At 37.0% G+C, this 16427-nt stretch overlaps 1 protein-coding gene across 3 annotated transcripts in view; it reads right to left on the bottom strand.

Annotated features, from left to right (window-relative positions):
- Nucleotides 1–2735: 2735 nt before the first annotated feature.
- The window catches only part of LOC106069146 (uncharacterized), a 122999-nt gene continuing 109307 nt past the window's right edge, over nt 2736–16427 (bottom strand). For all 3 annotated transcript variants that reach the window (XM_056019355.1, XM_056019356.1, XM_056019357.1), the window contains one exon: nt 2736–5057. In XM_056019355.1, coding sequence (XP_055875330.1) covers nt 4838–5057 — 220 coding nt within the window. In that variant the 3' untranslated portion in view covers nt 2736–4837. The remainder of the gene's footprint in view (nt 5058–16427) is intronic.

Genomic DNA, 16427 nt, shown 5'->3' with positions numbered 1-16427 from the left:
CGAAATGACAGAGCACCACATTTTGAAATGCTTCAATTGCCGCTGAAGAATGCCCCAACAGATCTAAAACTGGTTAACTTACAAAGACAGATAATCACTTAAGAAATTTCGAGTGATGCAGACAATTTTTTTTCTACGCCGTGTTGCCTGCAGAACCTTTTCAAATTTAGCCTACGAAAAGAAGAGTTGAGGATGATCACAAAGTTTACAAGCACTTAATTGAGTAGGCAAACATTTTTAGTAATAAAACGAGTAAACACATATTACGTAAGCGCTTTACGATTATAAGTAGAGCCACGTGTTTGTAATAAACTATTTAAAATGGTTTATTTCATTTTTTCTTCTTTTCATTGTTTTCACTTGCGACACAAGTGTTGGAAAATAAAATGACCCGCTGACCAAATAAAGGTTGAGCATCTTAATATAAACATTGGAATCATCAGTTGGTCGTATAATAACAAATGTTATGTGCACACTAGCCTACTTAGTAAGTCTCTGGGTATGAAATGTTGGCCTGAAACTAAATCCAAAGATGTGGTAGTTATGAACGTGTGTTTCTAACAGGCTATACGCCTAGAAATAATGAAAGATCATTAAAATGGAGCTTAATTTACAGCACAAGACTGTCGTGTAATTGAAGCTGTTCTTAAAGGACAATGCTTCTGAAACTCGAAACAGCGGATTCCTGCTCTCGTGGCTTCTTTGCGACTTTCCTATCGAAGCGTCGAAGTTGTGGAGCTCCTACTGGTGTTCAATCTGGTTCCCTCCATGTTAGCATATATTGCTTGCAAGTGTAACACCTCCGAGATTTCAGAGTTTTTAAACAAAAACTTGGTAATGAGTGTGTGTTGTCTTCAGGTTATGGATGATAAAGATTAGTTTTATTATTAACACAACGTAGCAAACACATAGCGTATAGAGTGGAAGGATTGGGTTAGGCGAACTGTCATAGCACTTCCATGAATTCAAGAGACTGATGATGATAATCAGGTACACACCTCAAAGTTGAGATCATTACAATGCAAGATTAATGAGGTTTACTTATTGCAAGCTATGTAGCCTACAGGACACGCAGAGGTGTATCATGTCTACGGAGAACTCGCCTATTATCCATAACGATTTTGAGCTGGAGAGACTTGTGTGTACATTTTATTTACAGTTCAATGAACTTGACACATGCACTCATTCACGTAGCAGTCAAATAATGTTTAGAATTCAAGATCATTCCAATGGTTAGTGGGTAATAACTTGTAATAAGTCACATATATTTGTATTCAACCAAGTATTGTATGAACTTTTATTGGTACTGTAATGTTGGAAACATTTACTTAGAATACATCAAAGGATATAATTTATAAACTTACAAACTTGCTTAGTCATCCAGCAAAAGTTTTTACATGATCACATGGTCATTTAAATGCAGCCATTCCTGTCTAGAGATATAATTAAATGGACTTGAAACAAAATATACAATCATAAAGGTGTTGAACAATAATCTACTTAAATGAAGGAGAATATGTCCATACTAAAACATTACAGTCTACAATGTCTGTGTTGTGAGCACTCTTCTTTATGGCAGTGAAAACGGTCAACATACATGTACCAAGAGCACAAATTGAATAGTTTCCACTTACGCTGCCTGAGACGCATAATGCGCATTTCTTTGAGGGACCATGTCTCCAATCAGGAAGTTATGAGATTGGCCAATATGAACAGCATGTATGCTCTCCTGACACAAAGAAGACTACGCTGGCTCGGACCCGCATGCAAGATGGTAGAACCCTGAAAGATATCTTTTATGCTGAGCTTGTGGAAGGAGTCAGACCCAAGGGCCGCCCAAGACTAACATACAGAAATGTCTGCAAGCGAGACATAAGAGCCACAGACATCAACGAAAGTATATGGGAAGAAATAGCCAAAGACCGGAGAGCAAAAGAAACGAAGCGGCCTTAATCAAGAGGGAAAAAAGAAAGCTGCCCTGTCCGCTACCCCTGAATTAGATGCATACACATGCATGAATTGTAGCAAAGTCTGACGCTCTAGAATTGGCTTGATTAGCCACACCAGGTTCTGCCCCGTCTCAAGACTAAACCAAAACCAGTGACTCATCTGGGTGCATCCATTGCCTTTCGAGACAAAAGGAGCCATATATATATATATATATATATATATATATATATATATATATATATATATATATATATATATATATATATATATATATATATATATATATATATATACACAAACATACAGGCTACCTAGTCAAATGTCCCAAATTGTAAATGTATACATGTGTTGAGACTGATATGAAATATATTTACAACCTTTCAAACAATGTTTGTAAGTACTTAGAGCACACAATTATGCATTGGTCATGTCAAGATAGCTTACAATAGGGGTCCTTTTTCTTGTAATTGGGATTTGAGCTGGTCCTATTCTCATTTATTTTACACTCTTATTATTTTCATAATTTCTTCTGGGTAGAGAGGAATTTTCATTTGTTCATTCTATCATCTTTGGCCAGTCTGTCTGTTTTGTCATTGCCTTCTAGTTCAATGTGTGCTGGAATCCATTGATGAACAGTTTCCTTGCTGTTGATGTTACGGTTTACAAGAGCTGTCCTGAGTTTCCTCATATAGGAAGTACTCAAGTTTTTCTGTTTTGGTATCGGTCAGTAAGTCATTAGTGACTACAATTTAAAACTGTAGCTAAAGAAAACATTGAAAGAGTGCTAGCTTTTAAATACCTTGGTATTGTTTTAAGATGGTAAATTAAATTTCATTACAAATACAGATTATACCACCAAAAAAGGTAACAAAGATTATTATTACTAAGAAAAATCTCCTTCTATGTTAGTGAAAAGATAATGTCACACTTGCAGCATTTTAAGTTTCCATATCACTGCCTGGTATGACAATCTACCATAAAAAATAAAAATATAATTAATAAAATCCAAAATGCTGCTAGTAAGGTCGTTGGCAAGAAATAAACCCATTAGGACAATTGCTTGAGAGAAACATTTATTAGAAAGCTAAAAAGATTTCCAGAACAAAAGACACTCTCTGGGTAAGGATTTTGAGATTCTATCATCAAAAACGAGAAACAAGACACTGATTAAAAAAAAACAAACACAAAAACTTCTTGGTTCCCCTAGCAATCATATTATTAAATGCAATTCAGCTATCTGATATAAACATGTCACATGTGATGTTGGAGTGAAACATGTATTTTGATTACTATAGTTATAATATTTTTTTTATAATGAACATATTGTAAGAAAAATTTCCTTCTGGATTATTTCTCATGGATAATGTTCCTGAACTTGAATTTTTAAAACTCTTTGATGAATAGGGCCAACATATGATGAAGTATCAGAACACGTAAACTGTTCAAGACAATGATTTTCTAGTCCTTTAGCCTAATTTTTTTTTTATATATTTAAAAAAAATTATATTGGTCAAACTGGAGTTTTCCTTAGTTTGGCCAACAATTCTTTACCCAATGATATAGATCAACTATCAAATTTCTAGAAAATCATTACAGCTGTAGCAGAGAACTGTGTCAAGCCATGAGGTTCCATTTGGATCCAGTTTCCATGAATGTGTGACCTGAATAGAAGTATTGTACATAATAAAATTGACACGACAAGCCATCCATTCATAGTCACTAATAACTTTAAAATACTCTGTTACAGTTCATTGCCTTGTTTCTGATAATATTAATGTAATATAGTTGACATGCATCTGCTGAAATAATATATACAAAATAGGAAACAAATAAGTATTTAGATAATATTCTATTTGATTGTATACAGTAGACCTATTAAGTTAAGATAAATTACAGAAAGAAATTTCCTAAAATAAAAAATTTTACACTAAAATTAAATCTAACTTCATATTTTCCCCTCATATTTCCTTAAAAGATCTTATTAATAAAAGGTACTAAGGTTCAAGTACTAAATAACCTTTATAAATATCACAAATGGTAAACAAAATTCTACATGACAATACCTAGTGCTATTTAAACATTTTATGTGCCTTGTTGTACTATCTGGTATTTTTTAAAAAAGTTTGCATATATCATCTAGGGGAGCTGCAAGAAACTTGTTAAATAATCTTGAAACACCATTCTAAGCATTGGTTTTTATATCATTACATTAAAATATGAAGACAGCTTATTTATTACAAAAATATTTCCCCATTTTTTTTCCCAAGACTTGAAGTCATTATTGTTTACCATAAATAGATGAATGTCAGAAACAAAGATCTATTCTGACAGAGAGACTAAATAAATAGATAATGTTTAAGAACTCAAACTTAATTTAAATGTGGTCTTTACAACACACAATCTAGCAGTAGGAATGTCCTCAAGAAACATCTGAACAAGTAATAATTTAATAGGCTAAGATTAGTTTGAAAAAATGTAAACTCTCAAAAACTAATAAGTTACACAAAGCATTTTTTAAACTTAGGAAATCAGCTTAAATTAGTTTGTACCATTTGTGTAATGAAAACACAATCCCAAATAAAATTTCCCAAACCTTTAATTCAAAAATGTAACATGATTCAAATATTAGAACATTTCTTTTCTCAATTCATATCATTTAAACAAGGGATTATATAAATACATTCATATTTTAGAACTAATTATATGTTTGTGCAGTAAGGTAACAAAGTTAATTTCCTTGCTAAGTAGAAATCAGTCTCTGTTATTAGGTTTAGAAATTCAGGCCTTATTAAACTAAAACAAATTCACACTTCATGCTATATACAAGATTGAGGTTAAAGAGCAATGAGATAATGCAACTAAGTAACAATTGTTGTTGCAATGTTTTTTAATATTCTAAATGTTTAGAAGATCGATGACGTCTTTCTTGTTTTCCAAATATGGAAGGATCATAGTCATAAAACTCTATGGCATCAGATTTGTACATTGTGGGATCAACTAACGTGGCTGGAGTTTCAAACAAGATGGGCTGCTGGAAGTAGGGTATATTGTTACTCAGGGTTTCTGTCTCAGATGTGGAACTTTTTGTGTACCTTGACTTTAGTTTCCTGAAATAGAATATAGCATTTTTGTCTTTAGTTTTAGTGTAGGCCTATGATCATTGCTAATGAGCTGTCTGTGAAAGTGTAAATCAAATATATTACATATAAGAGATTCTCATTTGGGAGAATCAAACTTTGTATTGAAAAATAGTATTACCATTATATGTACAATGTAATAAATAAATGTATTAAACTTGGAATTTATGTAAACATTTATGAAGAGGGTTTTTCCATAAAAAGATTTAATTGGTCAGAACTCAATTAAAAGAATTTGGTTCTATGTTCAAGTTAAATAAAGGTATTGATATTAAAATATAGAGATAAAAATAATATCATAACTAAGACCTATATCTATCATTCTCATAGTGAATTAAGTTAACAACATAAATTAATTTGTCTGGATTGCAAGTTATAGAGATGGATCCTGATCTCTTGTCCTATTAAATCTGTTGTAATAAAGTCATAAAATGTTAAGTTCTGCACCAATAAGTTTGTCTTCCATGGTACAGCATGACAGAAGCTTGTAGAACTTCATATTACACTAGTTTGCAAAGTTAATCTCAACTAAATAAATGCTTCATCTGCTTATGGTTTGCTTTCACAATCATTCACGTTCATGTCACTTTAGTCTTTTGGACTGTTAGGGTAATACTGCTTTGTTTTCGAAGATACTGTACCTTACAGCAATGACTAGAAAGGTCCTGAGAGTCCTAAATTTTAATTTTTTAGCAATGGTTCAAATCCCATACACCATTTCAACATGAAAATAGTTTTCATTTTTAAGATGCAGTCTTTTAAGATCACCTGATTCACATAAATAATGCACAAATTGTAAGACAAATTTCCTTACGGACAATAAAGATTATTATTAATATTATTATTAATCCAACCTCAAATAGATATTTTTTTTCATATCAGCAGGCTAAATTTCTCAAATGAAAAAGTCCCACAGTCTGCTTGCTTTGAATACATATAAAAGTCTAGTTTACATCAGCTGGATCAAATAACCAAATCTAATCTACTTCAGTTGAGCCACATAACCAAATTTAGTCTACCTCAGTTAAACCACATAACCAATTCTAGTCTACCTCAGTTGAGCCACATAACCAAATTTAGTCTACCTCAGTTAAACCACATAACCAATTCTAGTCTACCTCAGTTGAGCCACACAACCCAATTTAGTCTACCTCAATTGAATCACATAACCAAATTTAGTCTACCTCAGTTGAGACACACAACCAAATCTAGTCTCCCTCAGTTGGGCCACATAACCAAATCTAGTCTACCTCAGTTGAGACACACAACCAAATCTAGTCTACCTCAGTTGAGCCACATAACCAAATTTAGTCTACCTCAGTTAAACCACATAACCAATTCTAGTCTACCTCAGTTGAGCCACACAACCCAATTTAGTCTACCTCAATTGAACCACATAACCAAATTTAGTCTACCTTAGTTGAGCAACACAACCAAATTTAGTCTACCTCAGTTGAGACACATAACCAAATTTAGTCTACCTCAGTTGAGCCACACAACCAAATTTAGTCTACCTCAGTTGAGACACACAACCAAATCTAGTCTCCCTCAGTTAGGCCACATAACCAAATCTAGTCTACCTCAGTTGAGACACACAACCAAATCTAGTCTACCTCAGTTGAGCCACAGAAACAAATCTAGAAATCTAGTCTACCTCAGTTGAGCCACACAACCAAATCTAGTCTACCTCAGTTGAGCCACATAACCAAATCTAGTCTACCTCAGTTGAGACACATAACCAAATCTATTATAGTCTACCTTAGTTGAGCCACATAACCAAATTTAGTCTACCTCAGTTGAGCCACACAACCAAATCTAGTCTACCTCAGTTGAGACACATAACCAAATCTAGTCTACCTCAGGTGAGACATATAACCAAATCTAGTCTACCTCAGGTGAGACATATAACCAAATCTAGTCTACCTCAGGTGAGACATATAACTAAATCTAGTCTACCTCAGGTGAGACATATAACCAAATCTAGTCTACCTCAGGTGAGACATATAACCAAATTTAGTCAACCTCAGTTGAGCCACACAACCAAATTTAGTCTACCTCAGTTGAGCCACACAACCAAATCTAGTCTACCTCAGTTGAGACACACAACCAAATCTAGTCTACCTCAGTTGAGACACATAACCAAATCTAGTTTACCTCAGTTGAGACACATAACAAAATTTAGTCTACCTCAGTTGAGCCACATAACCAAATCTAGTCTACCTCAGTTGAGACACATAACCAAATCTATTATAGTCTACCTTAGTTGAGCCACACAACCAAATTTAGTCTACCTGAGTTGAGCCACACAACCAAATCTAGTCTACCTCAGTTGAGACACATAACCAAATCTAGTCTACCTCAGGTGAGACATATAACCAAATCTAGTCTACCTCAGGTGAGACATATAACCAAATCTAGTCTACCTCAGGTGAGACATATAACCAAATCTAGTCTATCTCAGTTGAGACATATAACCAAATCTATTATAGTCTACCTTAGTTGAGCCACACAACCAAATTTAGTCTACCTTAGTTGAGCCACATAACCAAATTTAGTCTACCTCAGTTGAGCCACACAACCAAATCTAGTCTACCTCAGTTGAGACACATAACCAAATTTAGTCTACCTCAGTTGAGACACATAACCAAATCTATTATAGTCTACCTTAGTTGAGCCACACAACCAAATTTAGTCTACCTTAGTTGAGCCACATAACCAAATTTAGTCTACCTCAGTTGAGCCACATAACCAAATCTAGTCTACCTCAGTTGAGCCACGGAAACAAATTTAGTCTACCTCAGTTAAGCCACACAACCAAATTTAGTCTACCTCAGTTGAGCCACATAACCAAATCTAGTCTACCTCAGTTGAGACACATAACCAAATCTAGTCTACCTTAGTTGAGCCACACAACCAAATTTAGTCTACCTCAGTTGAGGCACATAACCAAATCTAGTCTACCTCAGTTGAGACACATAACCAAATCTAGTCTACCTCAGTTGAGCCACAGAACCAAATTTAGTCTACCTCAGGTGAGACATATAACCAAATCTAGTCTACCTCAGTTGAGCCACACAACCAAATCTAGTCTACCTCAGTTGAGCCACATAACCAAATCTAGTCTACCTCAGTTGAGCAACATAACCAAATCTAGTCTACCTCAGTTGAGCCACATAACCAAATCTAGTCTATCTCAGTTGAGACATATAACTAAATCTAGTCTACCTCAGGTGAGATATATAACCAAATCTAATCTACCTCAGTTGAGCCACATAACCAAATCTAGTCTACCGCTGGTGAGACACATAACCAAATTTAGTCTACCTCAGTTGAGCCACATAACCAAATTTAGTCTACCTCAGTTGAGCCACATAACCAAATCTAGTCTACCTCAGTTGAGACACATAACCAAATTTAGTCTACCTCAGTTGAGCCACACAACCAAATTTAGTCTACCTCAGTTGAGACACACAACCAAATCTAGTCTACCTCAGTTGAGCCACACAACCAAATCTAGTCTACCTCAGTTGAGCCACATAACCAAATCTAGTCTACCTCAGTTGAGACACATAACCAAATCTAGTCTACCTCAGTTGAGACACATAACCAAATCTAGTCTACCTCAGTTGAGCCACAGAAACAAATTTAGTCTACCTCAGTTGAGCCACACAACCAAATCTAGTCTACCTCAGTTGAGACACACAACCAAATCTAGTCTACCTCAGTTGAGACACATAACCAAATTTAGTCTACCTCAGTTGAGCCACATAACCAAATCTAGTCTACCTCAGTTGAGACACATAACCAAATCTATTTTAGTCTACCTCAATTGAGCCACACAACCAAATCTAGTCTACCTCAGGTGAGCCACACAACCAAATTTAGTCTACCTCAGTTGAGACACATAACCAAATCTAGTCTACCTCAGTTGACACACAACCAAATCTAGTCTACCTCAGTTGAGCCACACAACCAAATCTAGTCTACCTTATTTAGTTGAGCCACACAACCAAATTTAGTCTACCTCAGTTGAGCCACACAACCAAATTTAGTCTACCTTAGTTGAGCCACATAACCAAATTTAGTCTACCTCAGTTGAGCCACATAACCAAATCTAGTCTACCTCAGTTGAGCCACGGAAACAAATTAAGTCTACCTCAGTTGAGCCACACAACCAAATTTAGTCTACCTCAGTTGAGCCACATAACCAAATCTAGTCTACCTCAGTTGAGACACATAACCAAATCTAGTCTACCTTAGTTGAGCCACACAACCAAATTTAGTCTACCTCAGTTGAGCCACATAACCAAATTTAGTCTACCTCAGTTGAGCCACATAACCAAATCTAGTCTACCTCAGTTGAGACACGGAAACAAATTAAGTCTACCTCAGTTGAGCCAAACAACCAAATTTAGTCTACCTCAGTTGAGGCACATAACCAAATCTAGTCTACCTCAGTTGAGACACATAACCAAATCTAGTCTACCTCAGTTGAGCCACAGAACCAAATTTAGTCTACCTCAGGTGAGACATATAACCAAATCTAGTCTACCTCAGTTGAGCCACACAACCAAATCTAGTCTACCTCAGTTGAGACACATAACCGAATCTAGTCTACCTCAGTTGAGCCACATAACCAAATCTAGTCTACCTCAGTTGAGCCACATAACCAAATCTAGTCTATCTCAGTTAAGACATATAACTAAATCTAGTCTACCTCAGGTGAGATATATAACCAAATCTAGTCTACCTCAGGTGAGACATATAACCAAATTTAGTCTATCTCAGTTGAGCCACATAACCAAATCTAGTCTACCGCTGGTGAGACACATAACCAAATTTAGTCTACCTCAGTTGAGCCACATAACCAAATCTAGTCTACCTCAGTTGAGACACACAACCAAATTTAGTCTACCTCAGTTGAGACACACAACCAAATCTAGTCTCCCTCAGTTGGGCCACATAACCAAATCTAGTCTACCTCAGTTGAGACACACAACCAAATCTAGTCTACCTCAGTTGAGCCACATAACCAAATCTAGAAATCTAGTCTACCTCAGTTGAGCCACACAACCAAATCTAGTCTACCTCAGTTGAGCCACATAACCAAATCTAGTCTACCTCAATTGAACCACATAACCAAATTTAGTCTACCTTAGTTGAGCAACACAACCAAATTTAGTCTACCTCAGTTGAGACACACAACCAAATCTAGTCTACCTCAGGTGAGACATATAACCAAATCTAGTCTACCTCAGGTGAGACATATAACCAAATCTAGTCTACCTCAGGTGAGACATATAACTAAATCTAGTCTACCTCAGGTGAGACATATAACCAAATCTAGTCTACCTCAGGTGAGACATATAACCAAATTTAGTCTACCTCAGTTGAGCCACACAACCAAATTTAGTCTACCTCAGTTGAGCCACACAACCAAATCTAGTCTACCTCAGTTGAGACACACAACCAAATCTAGTCTACCTCAGTTGAGACACATAACCAAATCTAGTTTACCTCAGTTGAGACACATAACCAAATTTAGTCTACCTCAGTTGAGCCACATAACCAAATCTAGTCTACCTCAGTTGAGACACATAACCAAATCTATTATAGTCTACCTTAGTTGAGCCACACAACCAAATTTAGTCTACCTGAGTTGAGCCACACAACCAAATCTAGTCTACCTCAGTTGAGACACATAACCAAATCTAGTCTACCTCAGGTGAGACATATAACCAAATCTAGTCTACCTCAGGTGAGACATATAACCAAATCTAGTCTACCTCAGGTGAGACATATAACCAAATCTAGTCTATCTCAGTTGAGACATATAACCAAATCTATTATAGTCTACCTTAGTTGAGCCACACAACCAAATTTAGTCTACCTTAGTTGAGCCACATAACCAAATTTAGTCTACCTCAGTTGAGCCACACAACCAAATTTAGTCTACCTCAGTTGAGACACATAACCAAATCAAGTCTACCTCAGTTGAGACACATAACCAAATTTAGTCAACCTCAGTTGAGACACATAACCAAATAAAGTCTACCTCAGTTGAGACACATAACCAAATCTATTATAGTCTACCTTAGTTGAGCCACACAACCAAATTTAGTCTACCTTAGTTGAGCCACATAACCAAATTTAGTCTACCTCAGTTGAGCCACATAACCAAATCTAGTCTACCTCAGTTGAGCCACGGAAACAAATTAAGTCTACCTCAGTTGAGCCACACAACCAAATTTAGTCTACCTCAGTTGAGACACACAACCAAATCTAGTCTACCTCAGTTGAGACACATAACCAAATTTAGTCTACCTCAGTTGAGCCACATAACCAAATCTAGTCTACCTCAGTTGAGACACATAACCAAATCTATTTTAGTCTACCTCAATTGAGCCACACAACCAAATCTAGTCTACCTCAGGTGAGCCACACAACCAAATTTAGTCTACCTCATTTGAGACATATAACCAAATCTAGTCTACCTCAGTTGACACACAACCAAATCTAGTCTACCTCAGTTGAGCCACACAACCAAATCTAGTCTACCTTATTTAGTTGAGCCACACAACCAAATTTAGTCTACCTCAGTTGAGCCACACAACCAAATTTAGTCTACCTTAGTTGAGCCACATAACCAAATTTAGTCTACCTCAGTTGAGCCACATAACCAAATCTAGTCTACCTCAGTTGAGCCACGGAAACAAATTAAGTCTACCTCAGTTGAGCCACACAACCAAATTTAGTCTACCTCAGTTGAGCCACATAACCAAATCTAGTCTACCTCAGTTGAGACACATAACCAAATCTAGTCTACCTTAGTTGAGCCACACAACCAAATTTAGTCTACCTCAGTTGAGCCACATAACCAAATTTAGTCTACCTCAGTTGAGCCACATAACCAAATCTAGTCTACCTCAGTTGAGACACGGAAACAAATTAAGTCTACCTCAGTTGAGCCAAACAACCAAATTTAGTCTACCTCAGTTGAGGCACATAACCAAATCTAGTCTACCTCGGTTGAGACACATAACCAAATCTAGTCTACCTCAGTTGAGCCACAGAACCAAATTTAGTCTACCTCAGGTGAGACATATAACCAAATCTAGTCTACCTCAGTTGAGCCACACAACCAAATCTAGTCTACCTCAGTTGAGCCACATAACCAAATCTAGTCTACCTCAGTTGAGCCACATAACCAAATCTAGTCTACCTCAGTTGAGCCACATAACCAAATCTAGTCTATCTCAGTTGAGACATATAACTAAATCTAGTCTACCTCAGGTGAGATATATAACCAAATCTAGTCTACCTCAGGTGAGACATATAACCAAATTTAGTCTATCTCAGTTGAGCCACATAACCAAATCTAGTCTACCGCTGGTGAGACACATAACCAAATTTAGTCTACCTCAGTTGAGCCACATAACCAAATCTAGTCTACCTCAGTTGAGACACACAACCAAATTTAGTCTACCTCAGTTGAGACACACAACCAAATCTAGTCTCCCTCAGTTGGGCCACATAACCAAATCTAGTCTACCTCAGTTGAGACACACAACCAAATCTAGTCTACCTCAGTTGAGCCACATAACCAAATCAAGAAATCTAGTCTACCTCAGTTGAGCCACACAACCAAATCTAGTCTACCTCAGTTGAGCCACATAACCAAATCTAGTCTACCTCAATTGAACCACATAACCAAATTTAGTCTACCTTAGTTGAGCAACACAACCAAATTTAGTCTACCTCAGTTGAGACACACAACCAAATCTAGTCTACCTCAGGTGAGACATATAACCAAATCTAGTCTACCTCAGGTGAGACATATAACCAAATCTAGTCTACCTCAGGTGAGACATATAACTAAATCTAGTCTACCTCAGGTGAGACATATAACCAAATCTAGTCTACCTCAGGTGAGACATATAACCAAATTTAGTCTACCTCAGTTGAGCCACACAACCAAATTTAGTCTACCTCAGTTGAGCCACACAACCAAATCTAGTCTACCTCAGTTGAGACACACAACCAAATCTAGTCTACCTCAGTTGAGACACATAACCAAATCTAGTTTACCTCAGTTGAGACACATAACCAAATTTAGTCTACCTCAGTTGAGCCACATAACCAAATCTAGTCTACCTCAGTTGAGACACATAACCAAATCTATTATAGTCTACCTTAGTTGAGCCACACAACCAAATTTAGTCTACCTGAGTTGAGCCACACAACCAAATCTAGTCTACCTCAGTTGAGACACATAACCAAATCTAGTCTACCTCAGGTGAGACATATAACCAAATCTAGTCTACCTCAGGTGAGACATATAACCAAATCTAGTCTACCTCAGGTGAGACATATAACCAAATCTAGTCTATCTCAGTTGAGACATATAACCAAATCTATTATAGTCTACCTTAGTTGAGCCACACAACCAAATTTAGTCTACCTTAGTTGAGCCACATAACCAAATTTAGTCTACCTCAGTTGAGCCACACAACCAAATTTAGTCTACCTCAGTTGAGACACATAACCAAATCAAGTCTACCTCAGTTGAGACACATAACCAAATTTAGTCAACCTCAGTTGAGACACATAACCAAATAAAGTCTACCTCAGTTGAGACACATAACCAAATCTATTATAGTCTACCTTAGTTGAGCCACACAACCAAATTTAGTCTACCTTAGTTGAGCCACATAACCAAATTTAGTCTACCTCAGTTGAGCCACATAACCAAATCTAGTCTACCTCAGTTGAGCCACGGAAACAAATTAAGTCTACCTCAGTTGAGCCACACAACCAAATTTAGTCTACCTCAGTTGAGCCACATAACCAAATCTAGTCTACCTCAGTTGAGACACATAACCAAATCTAGTCTACCTTAGTTGAGCCACACAACCAAATTTAGTCTACCTCAGTTGAGCCACATAACCAAATTTAGTCTACCTCGGTTGAGCCACATAACCAAATCTAGTCTACCTCAGTTGAGCCACGGAAACAAATTAAGTCTACCTCAGTTGAGCCACACAACCAAATTTAGTCTACCTCAGTTGAGGCACATAACCAAATCTAGTCTACCTCAGTTGAGACACATAACCAAATCTAGTCTACCTCAGTTGAGCCACAGAACCAAATTTAGTCTACCTCAGGTGAGACATATAACCAAATCTAGTCTACCTCAGTTGAGCCACACAACCAAATCTAGTCTACCTCAGTTGAGCCACATAACCAAATCTAGTCTACCTCAGTTGAGCCACATAACCAAATCTAGTCTACCTCAGTTGAGCCACATAACCAAATCTAGTCTATCTCAGTTGAGACATATAACTAAATCTAGTCTACCTCAGGTGAGACATATAACCAAATTTAGTCTATCTCAGTTGAGCCACATAACCAAATCTAGTCTACCGCTGGTGAGACACATAACCAAATTTAGTCTACCTCAGTTGAGCCACATAACCAAATCTAGTCTACCTCAGTTGAGACACACAACCAAATTTAGTCTACCTCAGTTGAGACACACAACCAAATCTAGTCTCCCTCAGTTGGGCCACATAACCAAATCTAGTCTACCTCAGTTGAGACACATAACCAAATTTAGTCTACCTCAGTTGAGCCACATAACCAAATCTAGTCTACCTCAGTTGAGACACATAACCAAATCTATTATAGTCTACCTTAGTTGAGCCACACAACCAAATTTAGTCTACCTGAGTTGAGCCACATAACCAAATCTAGTCTACCTCAGTTGAGACACATAACCAAATTTAGTCTACCTCAGTTGAGACACACAACCAAATCTAGTCTACCTCAGGTGAGACATATAACCAAATCTAGTCTATTTCAGGTGAGACATATAACCAAATCTAGTCTACCTCAGGTGAGACATATAACTAAATCTAGTCTACCTCAGGTGAGACATATAACCAAATCTAGTCTACCTCAGGTGAGACATATAACCAAATCTAGTCTATCTCAGTTGAGACATATAACCAAATCTATTATAGTCTACCTTAGTTGAGCCACACAACCAAATTTAGTCTACCTTAGTTGAGCCACATAACCAAATTTAGTCTACCTCAGTTGAGCCACACAACCAAATCTAGTCTACCTCAGTTGAGACACATAACCAAATTTAGTCTACCTCAGTTGAGACACATAACCAAATCAAGTCTACCTCAGTTGAGACACATAACCAAATCTATTATAGTCTACCTTAGTTGAGCCACACAACCAAATTTAGTCTACCTTAGTTGAGCCACATAACCAAATTTAGTCTACCTCAGTTGAGCCACATAACCAAATCTAGTCTACCTCAGTTGAGCCACGGAAACAAATTTAGTCTACCTCAGTTGAGCCACACAACCAAATTTAGTCTACCTCAGTTGAGCCACATAACCAAATCTAGTCTACCTCAGTTGAGACACATAACCAAATCTAGTCTACCTTAGTTGAGCCACACAACCAAATTTAGTCTACCTCAGTTGAGGCACATAACCAAATCTAGTCTACCTCAGTTGAGACACATAACCAAATCTAGTCTACCTCAGTTGAGCCACAGAACCAAATTTAGTCTACCTCAGGTGAGACATATAACCAAATCTAGTCTACCTCAGTTGAGCCACATAACCAAATCTAGTCTACCTCAGTTGAGCCACATAACCAAATCTAGTCTACCTCAGTTGAGCCACATAACCAAATCTAGTCTATCTCAGTTGAGACATATAACTAAATCTAGTCTACCTCAGGTGAGATATATAACCAAATCTAGTCTACCTCAGGTGAGACATATAACCAAATTTAGTCTATCTCAGTTGAGCCACATAACCAAATCTAGTCTACCGCTGGTGAGACACATAACCAAATTTAGTCTACCTCAGTTGAGCCACATAACCAAATTTAGTCTACCTCAGTTGAGCCACATAACCAAATCTAGTCTCCCTCAGTTGGGCCACATAACCAAATCTAGTCTAATTCAGTTGAGACACACAACCAAATCTAGTCTACCTCAGTTGAGCCACATAACCAAATCTAGAAATCTAGTCTACCTCAGTTGAGCCACACAACCAAATCTAGTCTACCTCAGTTGAGCCACATAACCAAATCTAGTCTACCTCAATTGAACCACATAACCAAATTTAGTCTACCTTAGTTGAGCCACATAACCAAATTTAGTCTACCTCAGTTGAGCCACATAACCAAATCTAGTCTACCTCAGTTGAGCCACGGAAACAAATTAAGTCTACCTCAGTTGAGCCACACAACCAAATTTAGTCTACCTCAGTTGAGACACACAACCAAATCTAGTCTACCTCAGTTGAGACA

The sequence above is a fragment of the Biomphalaria glabrata genome, chromosome 2, assembly GCF_947242115.1.
Source record: "Biomphalaria glabrata chromosome 2, xgBioGlab47.1, whole genome shotgun sequence".
Lineage (NCBI taxonomy): Eukaryota > Metazoa > Mollusca > Gastropoda > Planorbidae > Biomphalaria > Biomphalaria glabrata.
Note: the sequence above shows the minus strand (reverse complement) of the source record. Positions and strands in the feature narration are given on the sequence as shown.